This window comes from Dendropsophus ebraccatus, chromosome 3 (assembly GCF_027789765.1).
Source record: "Dendropsophus ebraccatus isolate aDenEbr1 chromosome 3, aDenEbr1.pat, whole genome shotgun sequence".
NCBI lineage: Eukaryota > Metazoa > Chordata > Amphibia > Anura > Hylidae > Dendropsophus > Dendropsophus ebraccatus.
Window position 1 is genome coordinate 13,241,898 of NC_091456.1, and position 22,001 is coordinate 13,263,898.

General features: G+C 42.4%; 1 protein-coding gene across 1 annotated transcript in view; it reads left to right on the forward strand.

Moving 5' to 3' along the window:
* TMEM132B (transmembrane protein 132B) overlaps positions 1-22,001 on the forward strand; it is a 425,771-nt gene that overhangs the window by 304,633 nt on the left and 99,137 nt on the right. Inside the window, exon 4 of the mRNA XM_069960965.1 lies at positions 8,349-8,535. Within this exon, the coding sequence (XP_069817066.1) occupies positions 8,349-8,535 (187 nt within the window). The remainder of the gene's footprint in view (positions 1-8,348; positions 8,536-22,001) is intronic.

Genomic DNA, 22,001 nt, shown 5'->3' on the forward strand with positions numbered 1-22,001 from the left:
TCTTTTTGAATAATCAGTTTGAGGTTGCTGCTCGACAAGATAGGTTGTCCGTTTCCTCGAACGTATTTTCTTGGCTCAGAGCATCAGGGGGAATCCATATTTTAGTGTTCGAAAAGGGCTAGAGCATTATAAAACTTTTTCCAAGTTAATGAACACTGCTTTATACTTGTAGACTTTAATATTTGGTCTCTATAAATGACTATTGGCAAAAAAGGAATAAATTACTTGTCTCTGACCACAACTGACCTAATTTAAAAAAAAATAGCATCTTTGGTAGAGATGATCGAACAGTGGGAAATGTTAGGTTCGATCGAACCAGTGGCGTAGCTACCATGAAGGCAGGGAAGGGGACTGCTATGGGGCCCCTGCAGGAAGGGGGACCGAGGAAGCCTGCCCTGCCTTCATACTAGGTACCGACCACGGTACCCCCAGGGGTCCAGAGAGGAAGAGGGGACCCCCACTGCACTGTTCAGCCTCCTCACTGTAGTGCCGGGGGAGCGGGCTGAACAGAGGAGCAAGACCTGCCAGGTCCTGCACGGCACAGGAGAGGAATGAAGGACCTTTGGGTCACATGACCCAAAGGTCCTGAATAATTCTATGTGAAGATCCGCCCGGACTACAGGAGGAGGAGGGGGGAATCCTGGGAGCTGTAAGTGCTGTGTATGTGTGTCAGTGGGTGTATATATGTATCTGTGTATATATGTATATGTCAGTGTGTGTATATATGTATCTGTGTATATATTTACATGTCAGTATGTGTATGTATCTTCGGCTATATGTGTGTGTTTGTATGTCAGCAATGTCTGTAGCACTGGTGTATAAGTGTGTGTTTGTGTATGTCAGTAGTGTCTCAAGTGATTGACAGGTTTGCTCCCAAAGATGTTCTGCAGCAACTTCTATTAATGCTGGGCTCTAATAAAAGACCCACCACTAATATCTGCTGCATTGTCTTTTATTTCCGGTTGAGTATTTCTTTTTTACACTGATGATTTCCCTGTATACAGTCTACTCATGGTGTATACATCTGTACTAGTGTAATCACATTCTAGTGTAAATATGTGTATGTCAGTGGCGTATCTGTATATATGTTAATGGTGCCTCTGTGTGTGTATAAGTGCGTCATTGTCCGTGTTTGGCGGGGGGGGGGGGGGGGGGGTAGGGGAGCATACAGGATTCATGGGGCCCCGTACAGTTTTTTGCTATGGGACCCCATGAATCCTAGCTACGCCCCTGGATCGAACTCAAACCTTCTTGAACCTTCAGCATTTGATTCCTGATGCCTTCCCGTTCTGTGGGTAAGCTGGAGACTGCCCCAGTACCGACTGTAAAACAGGGATACAGCCTAGGTAATAGGCTGTATCCCTGTTTTCCAGGTGGTACTCAGGTAGTCTCCACCTTCCCCACGGAATGGGAAGGCATCGGGAATCAAATGCTGAAGGTTCGAGAAGGTTCGAGTTCGATCGAACCTAACATTTCCCACTGTTCGATCATCTCAAATCTTTGGCCAAATTTATGATTCCATTTTTGTCAGATATTGGTGTAAATTTCAAAAGGATGAGAGGTTGCATGCAAAATTGCACCAGGTTTCTATAGATTTGAAACTTGCATGCAAAATTTCACCAGGTTTGAAACTGATTAAAAAATTGTAGGCAAAATTGCACTAAGTTTGAGACACACTATTAATGACCTTTAAGACTCTTTTAACCCCTTCAAGACAGAGCCCTTTGATGCACAAAAGTCCGGGTCAAATTAATGCAAAGTTCCTCCCCGCTTTCTAAGAGCCATAGCGCTTTTATTTTTCTACCTACATGGCTGGTTGGGGTGCCATTTTTGCGCCATGATCTCTAGTATTTTTTTATATAATATTGGTGTAGCCGAAAAATATTGATTGCTCTTTATGAATTTTTTTGTGATATATAATTTAATAAAATCAGCAATCAGCAAGCGTTTACGCGTTCACCTTGCGGGAACAATAATTTTATATTTTAATTTATTCGGACAATTTTGCATGCTACGATATGTAATATGTTTATTTATTTATATTGATATTTTTTATAATGGGCAAGGGGGTATTTAAAACTTTTATTGGGGGGGGGTTTATAAGGTTTTTTTAAATATATTTTCAAAACTTTTTTTAACACTTTAAACACTGTAAAATATGCAATCATTAGATTACATATACTGATGTATGCTATGCCATAGCATAGCATAGATCAGTTTTATCGGCGATCTATGTATAGAGCCTGCTTGAGAGCAGACTCTATACATAGATGGCGGATTCGACAGAACGGAGGTAAGGCGCTTACCTCCGCCTGTCGGCTGTTGAAAACTACAAATCCCATCATGTTAAAGCTTTGGCTGTCAAGACATGATGGAAGTTGTAGTTATGCAACAGCTGGAGAGCCAAGGTTCCCTAACCCTACCTTATATGTTAAGAAAAGATCAGGCAGCGATCAGTAGCGGAAAACGGTACCAGAAGAGCATTAGTAGCATGTGAGCAGATTTTTTTTTTTCCTTTTAAGTATAAAAAGGATTTTACTTGGCAACGCACAACTCTATGACCTTACTGAATAGCATGGGAGAATGGACTTTAGTTGTTGTTTCGAAAGCTTCAAGGTTATAGAATGTTATGTACCATCCATAAACAATGTTAGGCCTTAAAATGGAAATTTTGGTCTGTAGTAAAGTAAACAAGAACAAAAGATGTTCTTAACCTCTACTAATGAGTCAGTCTCCCTTTCATAGTGTACTATACCAACAATTAGAATACTGTACCTAAACTGTTTGCTGTTTATATAATATTTAAAGATATATATAGTTTTTTTTTTATAGCCTCTTATATACAGTAACAATAAGGTAGAAAAAAAAAAGATTCTATTGTATAGGAAAAATGTGGTTCAATAATGTCATGGTTGACTGTTAGTACAACCTTGGGAGATGTACTTATCCAAAATGTAAACTTTGCGGCATTTATGGGAACATCACGTCCTTGTCAGTAGAGGACATCCTGTGAAGCACAGCAAGGAGACAGATTTTCAGATATCAGAAATGACAGAGTACCACGCTGCTTCCAAACATTTCCGTTTTCAAAAACAAAATGATAATGGCATCTAATTACAACATTTGATCACACCTGTGCTCCAAACAAACCCAATCCCGGTGTTTACAGGGGACGAGCGAGACTATGGAGTCGACTAACCCGCGCTGAAGATTGCATTTATTTAACAAGATTAGATGGTTGACCCGGCTCTGTTGGGGATGGTTTCTTCTAAAACTCTATTTAACTTTGTAGGAGAGATTTCACACATGGAACCATTATTTTCGAGGGCGGCAAACTGTTACTTATTACCGCTGAGTGATAATGATTGGCATGCATCTTTGCAATAAAAGAACTTTTATGTTGAAAAATGGGATTTTTTTTTTTATTAATGACAGACTGTTGTAAATCATGGAATCATTTATGTGTAAACATATAAGACGGGGAATGTCTCTTACTTCATCAATCTAAGGTTATAAGACTGACCTTAAATGTTACATTTCTGGTAAAATATCTGACTTGCTAGAGGCTACACCAGGAATGTCATTGATTGCCTAATATAAAATTATTAAAGGGGAATAATCAGAAGGTCAGATGAATCTAAACTGCTGATAGCCCCCTATAGCGCCAGGGACACTGAGGAGGAAGGTATGTCTCTTACCTTCCTCCTCTGCGCTGCCCCTGTGCTGTTAGTTGGGCTAAACCCCATTCCGGAGCACCCTTAGGAGAACTGCGACGTCATCTAGCCCGCCCCTTCTAATGATAATCAATGTAGGGGGCGGGCTGGATGATGCGGCAGTGCTCCTAAAGGTGCTCTGGAGCGGAGTTTACCCTGACTAACAGCATAGGACCAGCACCAGCAGGTTAAATTCCTCTAACCTGCTCACTGTTCAACTTTAAGAGACTTAGAGGCATTCACTACTTACAGGGAATGCTATAAAGCCTATAGCAATGTATAACAATGTATATTCAACGTCCTATACCACATAGAACCAAAAAAGAAAAAAAAGAAGATGTATAGAAAAAATAGTATATTTTATTGATTCTTGTGCTTAAGAACATAAAAAAAACAAAAAAAAAAACATAAATCGAGACAGGGAGCAGCAGAAAAAGAGACAACAGGTTGGGGATTCTCCTATCTTTATGACCTGCATAATCAAGACAGGATGGCTAGATATATAATACAAAGTTGGTGGACAAACAGATAAAAAGACACCTCTATGTATCTAACCTAACCACACTGAATAAAGTGCATAGATACAAAAATTCATTCTAAAACATACTCAAAAATATGCTTGAGTTGACCCTGGGTGGGTGGTTCAAAGAGCCATAACCTGCCATGGAAGCCACAAATTTCAGCCCAAGGAACATGAAAGGTACAAAGTGCAAGTCTAAAGATAATGAGAAAGGAACCTCAGCCATATCCAAGGTATGTTTCGCACGTGATAGCTTCTTCCGGGGAAGCCATGCCAGAAGAAGCCAACACATGCAAAACTGTGTTGATTATGCAGGACATATAGACAGGAGGATCCCCAACCTGTTGTCTCCATACTATTTATGTTTGTTTTTTATGTGTATTTTTGGCTATGTTCACACAAGGTACGTACAACAGCTGTTGTTGTAACTCAAAAAGAATGGCCGTAGTAGTGAGTATTAAATAACAGCTGCTGTTGTTGAAATCAATGCACAACGGCCAGAAATAATTGACACGTCAGTTACTTTCACAGCCGTAGCTAACAACACTGTGTGAAAAACCGCAGTTATTTGCATTGAGGCTCCTTAGTTTTGAATAGTAGGTTTTTATATGTTGTATAACCTCCTGCACGCACCTTTGCAGTGTGTGAGGCCATACAGTACACACAATCCTACATGCTCAGTTTAAAAATATAAAAAAGGGTTAATTTTTTTCTTTACTAATTTATTTACTTACTATATAGCTCGTACAATTGTGTCTACTTGCCAACCACATTAGACACCTACAGTATGTGTCGTAGTATAGTAAAGAGAAGGTGTCGGTTGTTCTAGGTTGTGATGTTGAGAGCTAGTGATAAAGAATCTCCGACATTGCATTGCAAAATTTGTGTACAAGGTAATAAAAATCTGGGAATACTGTTGTCTACTGTCTCATCACTTAGCTTAGAGTAACACTGATTTACTATTTCAGAGAAGCAAAGAAAATCTCGTATATGTGTTCCGTTTTCGACCCTTTGGGTGGCTTTGGGTGAAATGGTTGTGTCCTGTGTAATTGCACATTGTTAATTTTCTTTTGTTGGTATCAGATGGAGTGAACGATCGTAGTAACGATTGTAACTAATGACTATTGTTCTGTGTAATAAGGTGAACAATTTCAGGTTAATGATAAATCATCTCCTTTGCAAGAGCGCTCTGTTTCTCTTATGGCTCTACTAGGCATTGCTCCCACCTAGCCAGAATCCTGCTCCACACTGATGAGGGGCAACACCCCAAAACAGCTGTATTTGGATGGATACCTGGCCTTGGTTTTTCCGTTGTCATTACATTGACTTATAGGGCCACTTAAAATAGTGGTTTTGGTGGTTTCCCTACAGGAGCCGCCCCTTGGCTGGGTCCTTCCCGGAGGGATATCTGACTAGTCCTGGGTTTCAAGACTCTTTAATGAGGCTCCACAGGCTCTTCTTATGCATATTCATGAAATGTAGTTTATGACTAAATCTTTTTCTGAAACAAGTCAGACTGCTCCTGTTTTTTTCCATGTAGATGTTGTTCCTTTTTTAAATTTTTTTATAATAGATCAGTAAATCATAACTTTTTAACTAGAATCTTAAAATGATGGAGATATATATTTTGGATTTTTACCTGCGGAAATGGCTCCTTGAGAGCCATTAACAAGACCAATAGATTGACTGGGAGTTTCTGCAGACCAGTGAATGTATATTTAACCCTTTCAGGGCTGGGACAAAAATAACCTTAAAGACTAGAGCCTATTTTTTAAATCTAACCTGTCTCACTTCATGTGGGTATGGCTCAGTGATGCTTCAACTTATCCTAACGTTTGTAAGACGTTTTTTGTGCTATATTGCCCTTTAGGTTAGTGGTAAATGTGGGTTATAGCTGTACAATTTTCTTATGAAAAATTCCCCTCATTTCATGAAAAAATGGCAAAATGATCCTTTGTCTAACTTTGAATTTTCTGTGGTCAGAGTGCGGGTTTACCCTTGCGGCAATACCAAATGCGTACTTTTTTTTTTCTTCTACATTTATTATTTGCACTAGGGGATATGGGGATTTTGTGTGTATTTCAATTTTTTTTCAGTCTTTCTCAACTTAAGTCCTCAAGACCCACCAAAAATAATAAACCATTTTACTTTATAGATTTTCTGTAGGCAATGTTCATTTTTATACAGTACCTCTCTTTTATTTTGTGCAATAAATATTCTCAATATTCACATATACCCTCTTGGCAATTCTATGATTTGCTTAAATAATTTATCAATGAAGCAACAAAGATGTCCGACTTTTGCTAATGCAGCCTACAGAAAAAGAGGCATCTATTAGATAGAAATCCTGACATACAGGCATCGATTACCTTTTTAAAAAGTGGGACATATCCAGACGTTTGAATTGAGGTGCCAAAAGCATCAAAGTGCTAGATTGTATTTTTAGTATAATAGACACATTTTTATTTTACAGTTGAAAGAACTTTTTGTGGCTGCCGGTTTCAAGATTAATGATTATATGTGAGTGCACAAGGGGGAGCCTTATTTTTGCCCATTACATTTTATATGGTGATTTTTAGCGGATTTTTGTTGGGGAGGCTTCATATGCTGAGACTTCTCGGTTCGGATGGACTTGAGCTTGCTTGAGTTAGGATCATAATAGATTAAAGCGACTCTGTACCCACAATCTGACCCCCTAAACCACTTTTACCTTTGGATAACTGCTTTTAATCCAAGATCTGTCCTGCGGTCCGTTCGGCAGGGGATGCAGTTATTGTCATAAAAACAACTTTTAATCCTACAGCGCTGTGTCTAACGGCCGGGGCTTACATTTGTATATGCATTAGGCTGGCACACCCTCTCTGTCCTTCCTCCCCACCCTCCTCCTCATTAGGAATGCTCCAGGCAGATTGCTTTCTATTCCCCACCTGTATCAGCCCGGCACATGGGCTGGATCATTAATACACCTGTGCAAAGCTCAAACAGCAGTAAATGTTCCTGGATCATTCCTAAAGATGAGGAGGTGGGGAGGAAGGATAGAGACGTGGTGCCAGCCTAATGCATATACAAATGTAAGCCCCGGCCGTTAGACACAGCGCTGCTGGATTAAAAGTTGTTTTTATGACAATAACTGCATCACCTGCCGAATGGACCCCAGGACAGATCTTGGATTAAAAGCAGCTATCCGAAGGTACAAATGGTTTGGGGGGGACAGATTGTGGGTACAGAGTCGCTTTAAGTGAATTTTGATTTTCACCGATTAACTATAAACAATTGCAAATGAGCGCTTTTGGGAAGAACCTGAAACGGTTCACCATAATATACAGAAGGATTGTTGTTAGTTATGATCACAGTCACAATCGTTCCTACACTCTAGTATACGAATGATCGTAATAACTAATGAACGATGTGTACATACACCGAAAGGTTTGCAAACGTTTAGCGAGCGATTTACAATGGTTTTATGGTCGTCTCAAAAAATTTGATCGACGACACACTAACAAATTTCCGTTAGTCTTTTGATCCTTGCCTGCATGCACACAGAAAAATTTTCACTTAATTCCAAATGACATAACGATTTTTTGCACGATAATCTCTCCAATAATGTCATCTCTAATTGATTTATGTAAAGTTTGTTTAAACAACGTCTTTAAAATTTGAAATGCAGAAATGCAAACAACATAAACACAGACACAGTCCTAGTCACACATGCCACACATTTCCGAGAAAGCATGTCAGCTTGAGATCCACGTCATGGATGAGAGATGCCGACAAGAATTCCTAAACAAGGCAGACAACACTTTCTAGTGACAATCTCACAGGAAAAGGCGCTGACATCTCAAGGCTATCGGAGAAGGTGTAGTTTGACTCCTAATCGGAAAGTGTGGCAAGCGCACTAATTAGAAAGATTGCTTCTTTCAGACAGGTATAGAAAAAAGTCTTGTGAGTCACCTGTGATAAATTAGAGCTATTGCAGCATTGATTAGATGATTTATGCTTTGATCACTGTGGTAAGGATGGAACATCCATGCTAATTCATTACTACGAGGTTAGGCTGTTATTTATGTTCGGAGGAGATTTGTTCAAAGCGCTGACATATTCTCGATTTCTTTCAGAGCCAACAATTCGTTTTATGAAATTCTGCAGATGGACTTCGAAATGGAAATTGGCAGCGGGTTGGCTGGTGCCCAGCAGATTACATGGCAGGTGGAATACCCAGAAGAAGACTCCACCAGTGAACTTGTCATCTCGGAAATCTTCGTCAGCCAGGCAACATTTACAGGGATTGTTCCGATTGCTATGGTATAGTAAAACCTTCTTTTTTGGAACATCTTAGGCTAATTTGTGCTCAACTGTTGGCAAATGAGTGTCTCATTTACATTATTTAAGAACACCTCTGTCCTTAATCATCTTGAAGTATATTAAATATTTGAATGGGTCAGTGATTAGGAATGGGAAGTATTGTGGTTTGACGGTTGTAATTGAGAGAGTACGTTATGTTGCTAACGGCTTACATTTAACTCGGGGCTTAAGCTGTGTAATATATCATTTCCATGTTCTACAATCTCCTATTCTTGAGTTATTTTCAGATTTTCATGTTTTTTTTTTCAAGTTAAGAACAAAGGGGGAGATTTATCAAAGGGTGTAAAATTTAGACTGGTGCAAACTGCCCACAGCAACCAATCACAGCTCAGCTTGCCTTTCAGCACTGCCTAAAGCTGAGCTGTGATTGGTTGCTGTGGGTAGTTTGCACTAGTCTAAATTTTACACCCTTTGATAAATCTCCCCTAAAGTGCACAAAAAAACAGCAAAAACCATCATTCTGTAGACAGTATTCATGAACTTGGACAATTTCTTACAAAAAACATACTGTAGCTGAACAGTTTTAAAAAATAATCAATTTTAAATAAAATAACATTTAAAAATATATAAATAAATTAGCATTTAAAATATTCACACAACGTCAAAAAAAAGAGAAAAAAAACATCTGTTATTGCTACGATTGAATGGAATGCATTGAAGTCACTGGAATGACGGACGTCTAATGCATACAATGCGGACGTCAAAACAATGATCATGTCACGTATGTTCCGACGTCTTTTGCAAACACCGGATGTTATTTTTTAGTTGATCACCCACAGTTTTTCTTCTTTCACCGTCCTTTCTCCTTTTTTACTAATAAATTCAATGGACTTTCCAATTAAAGAAACACCCAAAGACCAATAAGTCCACCGGAACTAGAATAGTGTACCGTCATTACCGTCACAGCTAAATGACGTCCCTAATTTTAGACTCAAAATAACGGATGTAATTTTAAATGGAGCTGAAAAAACGTTGTGTGAACATAGCCCAAGGCTATGTTCACACAACACTTAATAACATTTAAGTCCAAAATGACGTCCATTATTTTGAGGAGTGGCCGCCCGTCAGTGCAATGATGGCTGCTGGTACATTATTCTAGTTCAGGTGGACTGATTGCCCTTTGGGTGTGTCTTTTATTGAAAAGTTCATTGAATTTAATAGTAACAACGGAGAAAGGACGGTGAAAAAAGAAAAACTGTGTGTGAACAACAAAACAATAACATCCGCTGTTTGAAATAGACGTCTGAAAATAATTGTCATGATCATTTTATACATTGTACACATTGGACGTCCGTCATTCCATTGACTTCAATGCATTGCAGTCAGATACATCGCAGCACTAATTGACGTCTTTTTAAATAGAAAAAGCGGACGCTTTTTCTCTTTTTTTGACTTTTTTTTAACATAGCCTTTGAAAGTAATGAAAGGAGCTAGATGGGTTTGCTTTCTTACACAAATAGTGCCGTTCTTGTCCATAGGCCGCATCTGCTATTGCAATGGAGCAACTATCTTAGGGTGATTGTCACAGGGCTCCAGATGGCGACCAAAATGGTCGCCAATGCGACTGACTTTTTGCAAATGGCGCCCAGATTTATTAATCTGGGCGCCATTTGCGACTGGCCCCGGCGGCGGCGCGCTGTCTCTTTAAGATGCGCGGCTGATGCGCTGATGCGCAGCTGCCGGGGGTGTCCCGTCCTATCCCCGGCAGCGCGGCGCATCAGTGAGCTGCCTGGGGCCCTGACTTCCGGCACAGGAAGCGCACGTCAAAGACGCTTCCTGTGTCAGAAGTCACAGCCCCGGCGTACAGGAGCTCACTGACGCGCCGCGCTGCCGGGGATAGGACGGGACACCCCCGGCAGCTGCGCATCAGCCGGGGACAGCGCCTGAAGAACAAGAGGATCGCCGGGGGAGCGGGTTGTCAGGTGAGTTTGTGTGTTTGTTTTTTTTTAAATATTGCTTAGCATAGAGGAAAGGGGGGGGGGCATCTATAATGGGGGGAAGAGAAGGGGGGGCATCTATAATGGGGGGAGAAGAGGGGGCATCTTCAAGGGGGGGAGAGGGGGCCATCTATAAGGGGGGGAGAAGAGGGGGCATCTATAATGGGGGGGGAGAGGGGGCATCTATAAGGTGAGGGGGTATCTATAAGGGGGGGAGAAGAGGGGGCATCTATAATGGGGGGGAGAAGAGGGGGTATCTATAATGGGGGGAGAAGAGGGGGCATCTATAATGGGGGGAGAAGAGGGGGTATCTATAATGGGGGGGGAGAAGAGGGGGTATCTATAATGGGGGGGAGAAGAGGGGGTATCTATAATGGGGGGGAGGAGGGGGCATCTATAATGGGGGGGAGGAGGGGGCATCTATAATGGGGGGGGGGAGAGGGGGCATCTATAAGGTGAGGGGGAATCTATAAGGGGGGGAGAAGAGGGGGCATCTATAATGGGGGGGAGAAGAGGGGGTATCTATAATGGGGGGGAGGAGGGGGCATCTATAATGGGGGGGGAGGAGGGGGCATCTATAATGGGGGGGGGGAGAGGGGGCATCTATAATGGGGGGGAGAGGGGGCATCTATAAGGTGAGGGGGAATCTATAAGGGGGGGAGAAGAGGGGGGCATCTATAATGGGGGGAGAAGAGGGGGTATCTATAATGGGGGGAGAAGAGGGGGCATCTATAAGGGGGGGGAGAAGAGGGGGTATCTATAATGGGGGGGAGAAGAGGGGGTATCTATAATGGGGGGAGAGGGGGCCATCTATAAGGGGAGGGGGTATCTATAAGGGGGGGAGAAGAGGGGGCATCTATAATGGGGGGAGGAGGGGGCATCTATAATGGGGGGGAGAAGAGGGGGTATCTATAATGGGGGGGAGGAGGGGGTCATCTATAAGGGGAGGGGGCCATCTATAAGTGTAGGGCAAACTGGCTGCAGACACTGGGAGATAGATATATGCACAATTATTATTATCAGGGCCCCTCAGGTGTCTGTATTGTAGGGGGTCACTTGCATTAGTCACTAGGTGAGAGATATATCTATTTATATACACATCTTGTGGGGGGTCACTATGGCTGCAGTCATAAGTCTAGCTCAGTATGTATAGACTGTTGCAAGCTTTTAAAGGGAACCTGTCACCCCCCGTGACGGGGTGACAGGCTCCCAACCCCCCGTTAGAACCCCCTATACTCACCTCATCGCACCGGGTCCCGCTTCTGAAGATGGTCGGGTCACGGAGATCTCAGCCGCTGCAGCCCGGCGCGCACACTGAGAGATGAGTCCAACGCTCATAGAGAATGACGGAGCGCTGGACTCTCCCGTCATTCTCTATGAGCGTTGGACTCATCTCTCAGTGTGCACGCCGGGCTGCAGCGGCTGAGATCTCCGTGACCCGACCATCTTCAGAAGCGGGACCCGGCGCCATGAGGTGAATATAGGGGGCTCTAACGGGGGGTTGGGAGCCTGTCACCCCGGCACGGGGGTCGACAGGTTCCCTTTAAGTTCAAGTTCAGAAGAGTAAGCCTCATTAAAAGGCTAGCCAAGTGAGGCTGAAGTACTGAGTCAGACTGGATATGGTTGTCAGACTGTATATGGTTGTCAAGTTGCAAGTTTCCATGTTGAACGTTTTCAAACTAAGAAAAGAAAGAATCTAAAGGAGGAGGAGGAGGCTGCGGCCTCTGCACACAGTAAGTCCCATTTAACATAACATTAATTTTACATGGTTTAAAATGTTGGCGACCAAATATTCTATTTGGCGCCTAAATTTTTCAGGTTAGGAGCCAATGGCTCCTAGGTAAATTTTTTAGTCTGGAGCCCTGTGTCATGAAAATTACTTCCTTTAGTATAATGTTTAAAATCCAGAGGTTGATTGTTAAGGTATGTTTCCACTTCGGGAACATATCAGGCAAAGACGGCCACTAATAAAGATCATGAACATTATTAGTGGGCCTCTATTTAACGAGACGGCCGCATTCTCCCCTGTTATGTTCCCAAAGCGGGAACATAGCCTTAGGCATTATTGGAAAATCTCCCCCAATGGACTTTATTAGACTAAAAATGTGCATACATATTTCAGCATTTGGACACAGTAAAAATCATTATAGATATAATTATGTTGCCTTACCTCCTAACTGAATGGCATCATTTAATTTTATGAGGCCATCTTCAAATATGCAGATCACATAGAAGTAGATTGATTTTAGAACAACAATTGAACAAACAATTGCCTGATAATTGTTTTGCAGACACAGCTATACATGTCTATACTGACCATTATGGCTATTCACTGTGGCCATAGAAAACCAATGATACTGGATACAGGATAATAAATAAAGATCAGCAGCACACAAGCAATAATGGGCCACGCTGGTCTCCTAATGGGATTCAAAGTTCATCCAGGTCGTGGACTCCACTTGGCCTCCAATAGTCATATATACAAACACGAGGGATGACGGCCTCAGTCCGGGCTAAAACTTCTGTTTATTCTTCCATGATAAAATGCATCACAGCAGCAGCAAGGTTCACACATTACATTCTAGTCAATATTTCTGTCAGTATTTCTATCAGTATTTTGGTCAGTATTTGCAGCCAAAATCAGGAGTGGAACCAATTAAAGGGAACTGTACACAGGTTAGATAAATCTAACCTGCTGATAGCCCCCTATTGTGCACAGGGTGTTAAGGATGGAGGTATGTCTCTTACCTTCATCCCCGGCGCCGTTCCTGTGCAGTTTTAATGTAGTCCTCTGTCCAGTAGGGCCGTTTGGAGCACTGTTCCTTACCCAGAGTGTTGATCTACCCCCAGCAGGTTTATCAGTGGAGCGCACAAGCTGGGGGGTGGGCCCGATTGCTGTTCTGGGGCGGGGCAGTGCTCCAAATGGCCTTACTGAACAGACTTACCGGTCTACATTAACTGTATGGGAACAGTGCCGAGGATGAAGGTAAGAGACATACCTTATACCTTAAAGGGGAACTCTACATAAGAAAAACTTGTTTTCTATGAAAAGTACATTAAAAGTTATATAGATGTGTTTATACAATGTATTACCCTATCTGTACGGTTCTGTCACACTTGTAGCTGTTTGAAATCCAGGAAGTGAAGAAAAATGACCTCTGTGCCAATTGACTTTGTCTCCTGCTCCCTCTGATCTCCCCCCTTAGGAGACAAATCTTCCATGCCTCTGTCTCACATTGTGTGTGTTTGCTGAGCACAGGCTGATGATGCAGACAGGGGGCAGGGCGTGATGCCAAAGGAGGCTTGGCTGGATCCCCCAATCCCCTAAGTGATTCACCATCTCTGACCAGCCAGAAGCACTGATTTCTCTAATTGTGCAGAAGTGTGCAGTGAAATTAGGGCTGTGTTTATACATGTTGGAGCTTCATTGCAGTACTGCAGCGTATTCACAAAAATACAGCGTGCTGTGTGGTGTTACAGGTAGAGAATACAGTGTGCTGTGTGGTGTTACAGGTAGAGAATACAGCATACTGTGTGGTGTTACAGGTAGAGAATACAGTGCTGTGTGGTGTTACAGGTAGAGAATACAGTGTGCTGTGTTGTGTTACAGGTAGAGAATACAGCGTGCTGTGTGGTGTTACAGGTGGAGAATACAGTGCTGTGTGGTGTTGCAGGTAGAGAATACAGTGTGCTGTGTGGTGTTACAGGTAGAGAGTACAGTGTGCTGTGTGGTGTTACAGGTAGAGAATACAGCGTGCTGTGTTGTGTTACAGGTAGAGAATACAGTGTACTGTGTGGTGTTACAGGTAGAGAATACAGCGTGCTGTGTGGTATTACAGGTAGAGAATACAGTGTGCTGTGTGGTGTTACAGGTAGAGAATACAGTGTGCTGTGTGGTGTTACAGGTAGAGAATACAGCATGCTGTGTGGTGTTACAGGTAGAGAATACAGCATGCTGTGTGGTGTTACAGGTAGAGAATACAGTGTGCTGTGTGGTGTTACAGGTAGAGAATACAGCGTGCTGTGTGGTGTTACAGGTAGAGAATACAGCGTGCTGTGTGGTGTTACAGGTAGAGAATACAGCGTGCTGTGTGGTGTTACAGGTGGAGAATACAGTGCTATGTGGTGTTACAGGTGGAGAATACAGTGTGATGTGTGGTGTTACAGGTAGATAATACAGTGTGCTGTGTGGTGTTACAGGTAGAGAATACAGTGTGCTGTGTGGTGTTACAGGTAGAGAATACAGTGTGCTGTGTGGTGTTACAGGTAGAGAATACAGCGTGCTGTGTGGTGTTATAGGTAGAGAATACAGCGTGCTGTGTGGTATTACAGGTAGATAATACAGTGTGCTGTGTGGTGTTACAGGTAGAGAATACAGTGTGCTTGGGGGGGAGGAAACAATGACATGATAAAGTACTGCAAATAATTCAGTAACAATGAAACTGCAATGTGTGATCACAGCCTATATGTTCTGCAACAGATTTGGGTGGGTAATCGGCAGGGTGGGGGACTGTGATGAACAGCTCAGTGAAAGAATTGCATTCTGGAACCAGCACTGCATTCTGGGAACTGCTCAACCAGGAGGTACAGAAACACAATACAGAACAAAACCCCCTGGTAGTTTCAAAACTGGGATAGATAGGTAAGTAATGCTATATGCTTTTGCAGAAGTTTTTTTTTTGGTCAGTATTTGTAGCCAAAACCAGGAGGGAAACACGCAGGGAAGAATTATAATGAAAAGATATGCACAGATTTTGTTTTCAACCCACTCCTACTTTTGGTTGAAAAAATACTGAGCCAAATACTGTAAACATATTTTTAAAATACTTTGTGTGAACTGTATTTTTTTTCCTTTTTTTTAATAGTCCTTAGTGACTAGGTAATCCTACTCTCTTCCTTCTACTAATGTAACGAGAGCCCCATTCCTATAAAAAAATGACTTCACTAATGAATCTATTCAACATCTAAGAGCGAAATACTAAATCGGTGATTTAAAAGCAAATTGCTGAAATCACAAGGTAGAAAAGACCCTGGGCCCCCTGTTGTAAGGAGACGGCTTTTATGTCGGCAGCGGCGGCTTAGCTTTGAACGTCTTATAGTCCCTCTTCAGGTGCTATTACAGAAGACTCGTGAAGGTTCCAGGAGCTTGTGTACAGGGTGAATATAGATGAACTCTCGCTAATCTGTTGCAATACACACCATCATACTAATATCTGGTTGACTGGAGACAAGTTGTTTTATTATCCTCAGTGGCTTTGGCTGAAATGCATTTGTAAGAAATAATTAACGTGTACGGTAAGTTGTGCACTTTCTGGTCAAAGTGACTTGGAAACTCCAGGTCATGGCTGGCAGCATGGTTATTAGAAGCTGTGAAAGATTCTTCCGTCTCTTTTGACTTTTCATTCCGTGAGTAAATAATAATAATCTGCCGCAGACAATTTTGGCCTAATGTCTTTAATGATGCAGTATAGCGCTGCCGGGGCTTTCAAGGCTTCAGACTTCGCGTAGCCCTGATACCACCTAAAGCCATTTTGTTCCTTTTCATCTGCTTATGCTAATAATTACCGAAGCCCAGCGAACACTTTACAAAGGAAGAGCCGTAGAACAGAACAAAGTCATTGTACCTTCGGATAGCTGCTTTTAATCCAAGTTGTGTCCTGGGATCCGTTCGGCAGGTGATGCAGTTAATGTTCTAAAAAAAAACTTGCAGCCCTGTGTCAAATTGGCTTGGCCTAGAGTGTCTGTGCATTAGGCTTGCACCACCTCTCTGTTCCTCCTCGCCTCCTCCCTCATCAATTTTCTACTATTCCTCACCTGTGTGAACACTGCACATGAGTTGGATCGTTAAGGAACCTGTGCAGTGTTCAGACAAGTAAGGAATAGGAAAAGTTCTGCCAGGGCCATTACTAATGGTGAAGAGGGTGGGGAGGAGGGACGGAGGGCTGGTGCAAGGTTAGGGCACAGACACTATAGGCCATGCCAATTTGGCACAGGGCTGCAAGTTCAGAGTTGTGTTTTAGGACAATTACTGCATCACCTGCCGACCGGACCCCAGGACAGATCTTCGATTAAAAGCAGCTATCTGAAGGTACAAGTGGTTTGGGGAGGCAGATTGTGGGTACAGAGTTGCTTAAAAGGGAACTACATGTTCCTGCGGCCGGTACATTGCACCGTCATACGCTTTGAGAACAGACTGTGTTCGGAGCTCCCTGTATGCAACGCCTGCAAAGTTCTATTCTTTTTGTCAAATTTGTTTTAAGAGTCAGTGAAACATACTTTGGACCAGAATGTTGGAGCATACCCCCCCCCCCCCCTTCTAGAGCAACCTTCACTAAAATTAGGCATTATTATTGATAGATCTTAAGATATAATTTCTGCTTACTTTAAGTTTCTTTTTCAGGAGATGGCATAGATTTCCTTTTCCAACGTCCCATTTGCCCTTATTGAATCTCTTACATATCTGCACACTGTGTATTTTACCTCGTATATCTTTGAAACTTATCCAGCTGCTTAATAAAAATTCAAAGTGATACGCAATGATACACAGAAATATATTTGACTTGTCGCATGGATGGGTTGGATGATCTTTTCGAATTGTTCTCTGTTACTTATAGCAATGTTTTCATGTCTGGAAAAATGACTCTTAACAGGGTATTTTGGTATCCAAAAATTGTTTAGAATCTCCCTGTTACACACACGCACACACACACACACACACACACACACACACACACACACACACACATATCTTATGTTTCTTTGCGTTAAACAACAATGCCACAACAAGTGGAGCAGGAGGCAGTAAATACAGCAGAGCATGGCTAAAGAAAATGTGCCAGCAGGTACTGTACATCGCTTTAAGATTTATGCTATTATTGTTATTTTATTATACATTGCTTTAAGATTTATACATCAGTAGACCAGCGCAAGCACAGACATGCCGGTGCTCTGGTCCTTTTTCTGAAACACGGCCCTTTTCCCACGCATGGCGCCAGTCTATTCCTGGTCACCCGCCCAGCCTGAAGCACCCCCTCCCCTCTATGATGCGGCTCCATTGATTTTAATGGAACTGTATCATAGAGGGTCAGGGGTTTCCTTCCACTAGGGGCGAGCCTTACTCCCTCCAGTGCTTCAGGCCCGGCCGCTGACCAGGAATAGAGTGGCACCATGTGCGGGAATCGGGACACGGTTCAAAAAGAAGGAGTGTGCCATTGGCATCCCTGTGCTTGTGCTGGTCTAATGTTGTATAAATCTTAAAGTGATGTACCTGCTGGTACATTCGCTTTAAATACTCAAGCCTCCCATTGTTTTCAATAACCCACAAAAACACAGTAAAATGCAACAGCTCATCGCAAAGGCAAGATGCAGACCCACTACAGACATGAAAATAGTTAAAAGCAGCCCCCCAACTGCTAAATGAAATTCCCACAAAAATAATGAGGCTCTTGGTTACCATTTGCAAACAGTATAAACCACCACACCACGATAAGGTGGCCTCATTTTCGGGGCAGACCCTACACTGTACTCTGGCCCCTCCATGGCATGTAGTACGCCTATGCTCTGGGCATGCAAGATCTGTCTTTTACCCGCCAAAGTAATTACACCACCTGGGTGGGATGGGTGAAGGGCACGACCAAGCAGAGGCAGCCACTCCCCCCATCTGGAACACAGAAAAAAAGAAAATTTTGTCAGCTCTCCTAGAACACCATTCACACTAGGCAGGAGCACATTGCTATGGCTGAAATTGCAAAATGTTTTCAATAAGGCTTGTTAACCGAGTTCAGCACTTGAAAAATTATTCTACAACACTTAATATTCGACTTGAGCATTTAAGTATTTTGATGCTCTCTCATCTCTAAGGATATCTAAAACTTAAATATTTTCAATATTTTCTTGATAAAGATTCAGTCATGTTAAAGTAATACTTCTCTTAACCCTTTATGTCTTTCTCACTGTGCCACTTTACAGTTATCCTCTCTTTCCCTCAAAGATTATAGAAGAATTTTATGCATTACATTTGTGAACAGATGGAGAAGGATGTATGCTGGTGACTACATGCTAAGAAGGCAGAGAAACAGCTCAACCTAATTTTTATTTAGGTCTTGGAAGGTCCGGAGACTAGGGCTGTTATTACAGATGGTCTTGCTTTAGGCACTCGAAGTTAATATATCCCAAAATAGCAATTGTGGACCCTGGTGTACATGCTAATTGTTTACTATCCAACACCCATCATTTTCTTTATCAGACAAGGAGTGAATTGGAAATACTGACAGAAATAGAGTCGAAAAATATACGCCACCGACACATGCCTAGTTTACAGAAGGGGACAAGCCTAGCATTTGTACAGTACATCAGGATGCGGTGGTTCTCTTTGACTCATTTGGAAGTGTAAAAAGATATCACAACTACAATTGTAGTATGAGACACTGCAAGAAAATACACATGATTTTGTCAGTGGGGGTTTTGTGTGTATAATAAATTCTCCACACAAAACAGCCGTCAGCCGTGTCTCCTAGTATTGATAGCAGAGTTCAGCAGGTTCGCCAGACTTTGAAGCAAAGTTCGTATTTTAGCCGAACCTTAAAGGGGTAGTGCGTCGCTAAACAATTAATCACAAAATAACACACATTACAAAGTTATACAACTTTGTAATGTATGTTATGTTAGTGAATAGCCCCCTTCCCCGTGTTTCCCCCCACCCACGCCACTCCCGAAAGTGTGGTACACTATACTCACCTGATCCGTGTCGACCCCCGTCCGCCATCTTGGGACAATGATGTCATCTTTGGACGGACGGCCGAACTGCTCCATCTGTCCCTCGTGCCCCCCCCTCTGCCGCATCGTAACTGTGCTCAGCCGCGATTGGCTGAGCACAGTTATGCTCATCCAATCACGGCTGAGCAGCTGGTGACGCAGCAGAGGGGGACCGGCATGAGGGACGGATGGAGCGGTTCGGCCCGCCCGAAGATGACATCATTGTCCCAAGATGGCGGACGGGAGTGGACACGAATCAGGTGAGTATAGTGCATCACACTTCCGGGAGTGGCGTGGGTGGGGGGAAACACTGGAAAGGGGGCCATTCACATACATAACATACAATACAAAGTTGTATAACTTTGTAATGTGTGTTATTTTGTGAATAATTGTTTAGCACCGCACTACCCCTTTAAAAGAACTGCACTAAAACAGCATGTTTTTATCTGAATGTTGCTGTTTGAAATGAAAAATAGCGACACTGGAACAAAAACATGATGTGTGATAAGTAAATATACACAAAAGAAGCTGGCGGGGTAAAAGAAAGCAATCAGCATACACGTGGATTGTGTCTATGCAAAGCTAGTATACAGAAAACTGCTCAATCCCCTAAAATAATATACATTATATATTAAAGTGACTCTGCACCCACAATCTGCCCCCCCCCCCAAATCACTTGTACCATCAGGTAGCTGCTTTTAATCCAAGTTCTGTCCTGGTGTCCGTTCGGCAAGTGATACAGTTATTGCCCTAAAAAACAATGTTTAAACTTGCAGCCCTGTGTCATATTGGTGTAGCCTTGAGTGTCTGCGCTCTAGGCCTGCACCGCCCCTCCGCACCTCCTCCCCGCCTTCTTCACCATTAGGAATGCCCCTGGGCAGGAATTCTCCTATACATCAATTTTTCCGTGGAAAAATTATAAATGCTGCGCACGCAGAGGCCACACCCCCTGTGTGCTGCCGCACCCCCCATATTGCCCCTTCCCCGCCCCACTCGCGCAGGAGGTGCAGATGGGCCCGATGAGAATAAAATATTTGCTAATAGACCATTTCAGAATATTTTTACGCCGATCAGGCCCTAAAAAATGCATTTTTGCGTTTTAATAAATTTCCCCCTAGGTCTTCCTACTTATAGACACTTTATCCTTGCTATATTTATGGCGTGCTTTTCTTTAAGTAATGCAGAAGGCACACAATCTTCCATCTAAATGACCACTTAATCTATATTTTAACATAATCTTGACACATTCATCTATAATATTTATCAGTGAACATTTACTGTATATTCCATTTAAATGCATGATGTAAAATTGGGGAACTGTAAATGTTGAAGGAGGTGACCTGTCAAAGTCAAGTGAGAGATTGCTCTAGTCAGTCGGTTAACTGAAAGCCTTCAATGTTTATGGCCCTTTGACTGAAGAAGGCTGACAGTAGTGTGAGATGCTGAACACATTATCAGATTACTGTCCTCAGATGAGTTAGAGAGGGTTGGCTGCTGTCACTCAGTAAGAAAACAGTTTAGGTTTGGTATCCAAGAGAAATGTTTGTGCCTGTCGATTGACTTTTGTTTACACATCATATTTGAGCATAAATATTTATGAAAATGTTTTTTATATATATATATATATATATATATATATATTTAAGATCTGTACATGTTGATTGATTGATTGATTGATGTGCAGAGAGATCACTATCTGTATAAGAAACCCTTTAAATGCCCCGGTCAGACTGTGACCACAACATGTAAAGAGTATGCCTGTGTACCTGGCCGTGTCTACAGCATGGCCGGGTACAGTGCCTGTCAGCACATTGCTAACAGGCGCAATACAGGCTGTAATACACAGTACTTCACTTTTGTGTCATCAGAAAACCTACAATCCTTACCTACCAAACCTTCTCCTATGTCACTATCCTTACCTACCAAACCTTCTCCTATGTCACTATCCTTACCTACCAAACCTTCTCCTATGTCACTAACCTTACCTACCAAACCTTCTCCTATGTCACCATCCTTACCTACCAGACCTTCTTCTATGTCACTATCCTTACCTACCAAACCTTCTCCTATGTCACCATCCTTACCTACCAAACCTTCTCCTATATCACTATCCTTACCTACCAACCCTTCTCCTATGTCACTATCCTTACCTACCAACCCTTCTCCTATATCACTATCCTTACCTACCAAACCTTCTCCTATATCACTATCCTTACCTACCAACCCTTCTCCTATATCACTATCCTTAACTACCAAACCTTCTCCTATGTCACTATCCTTACCTACCAAACCTTCTCCTATGTCACTATCCTTACCTACCAAACCTTCTCCTATGTCACTATCCTTACCTACCAACCCTTCTCCTATATCACTATCCTTACCTACCAAACCTTCTCCTATGTCACTATCCTTACCTACCAACCCTTCTCCTACTGTATGTCACTAACCTTACCTACGAAACCTTCTCCTATGTCACTATCCTTACCTACCAAACCTTCTCCTATGTCACTAACCTTACCTACCAACCCTTCTCCTATGTCACTATCCTTACCTACCAAACCTTCACCTATATCACTATCCTTACCTACCAAACCTTCTCCTATATCACTATCCTTACCTACCAAACCTTCTCCTATGTCACTATCCTTACCTACCAACCCTTCTCCTATGTCACTATCCTTAACTACCCAACCTTCTCCTATGTCACTATCCTTA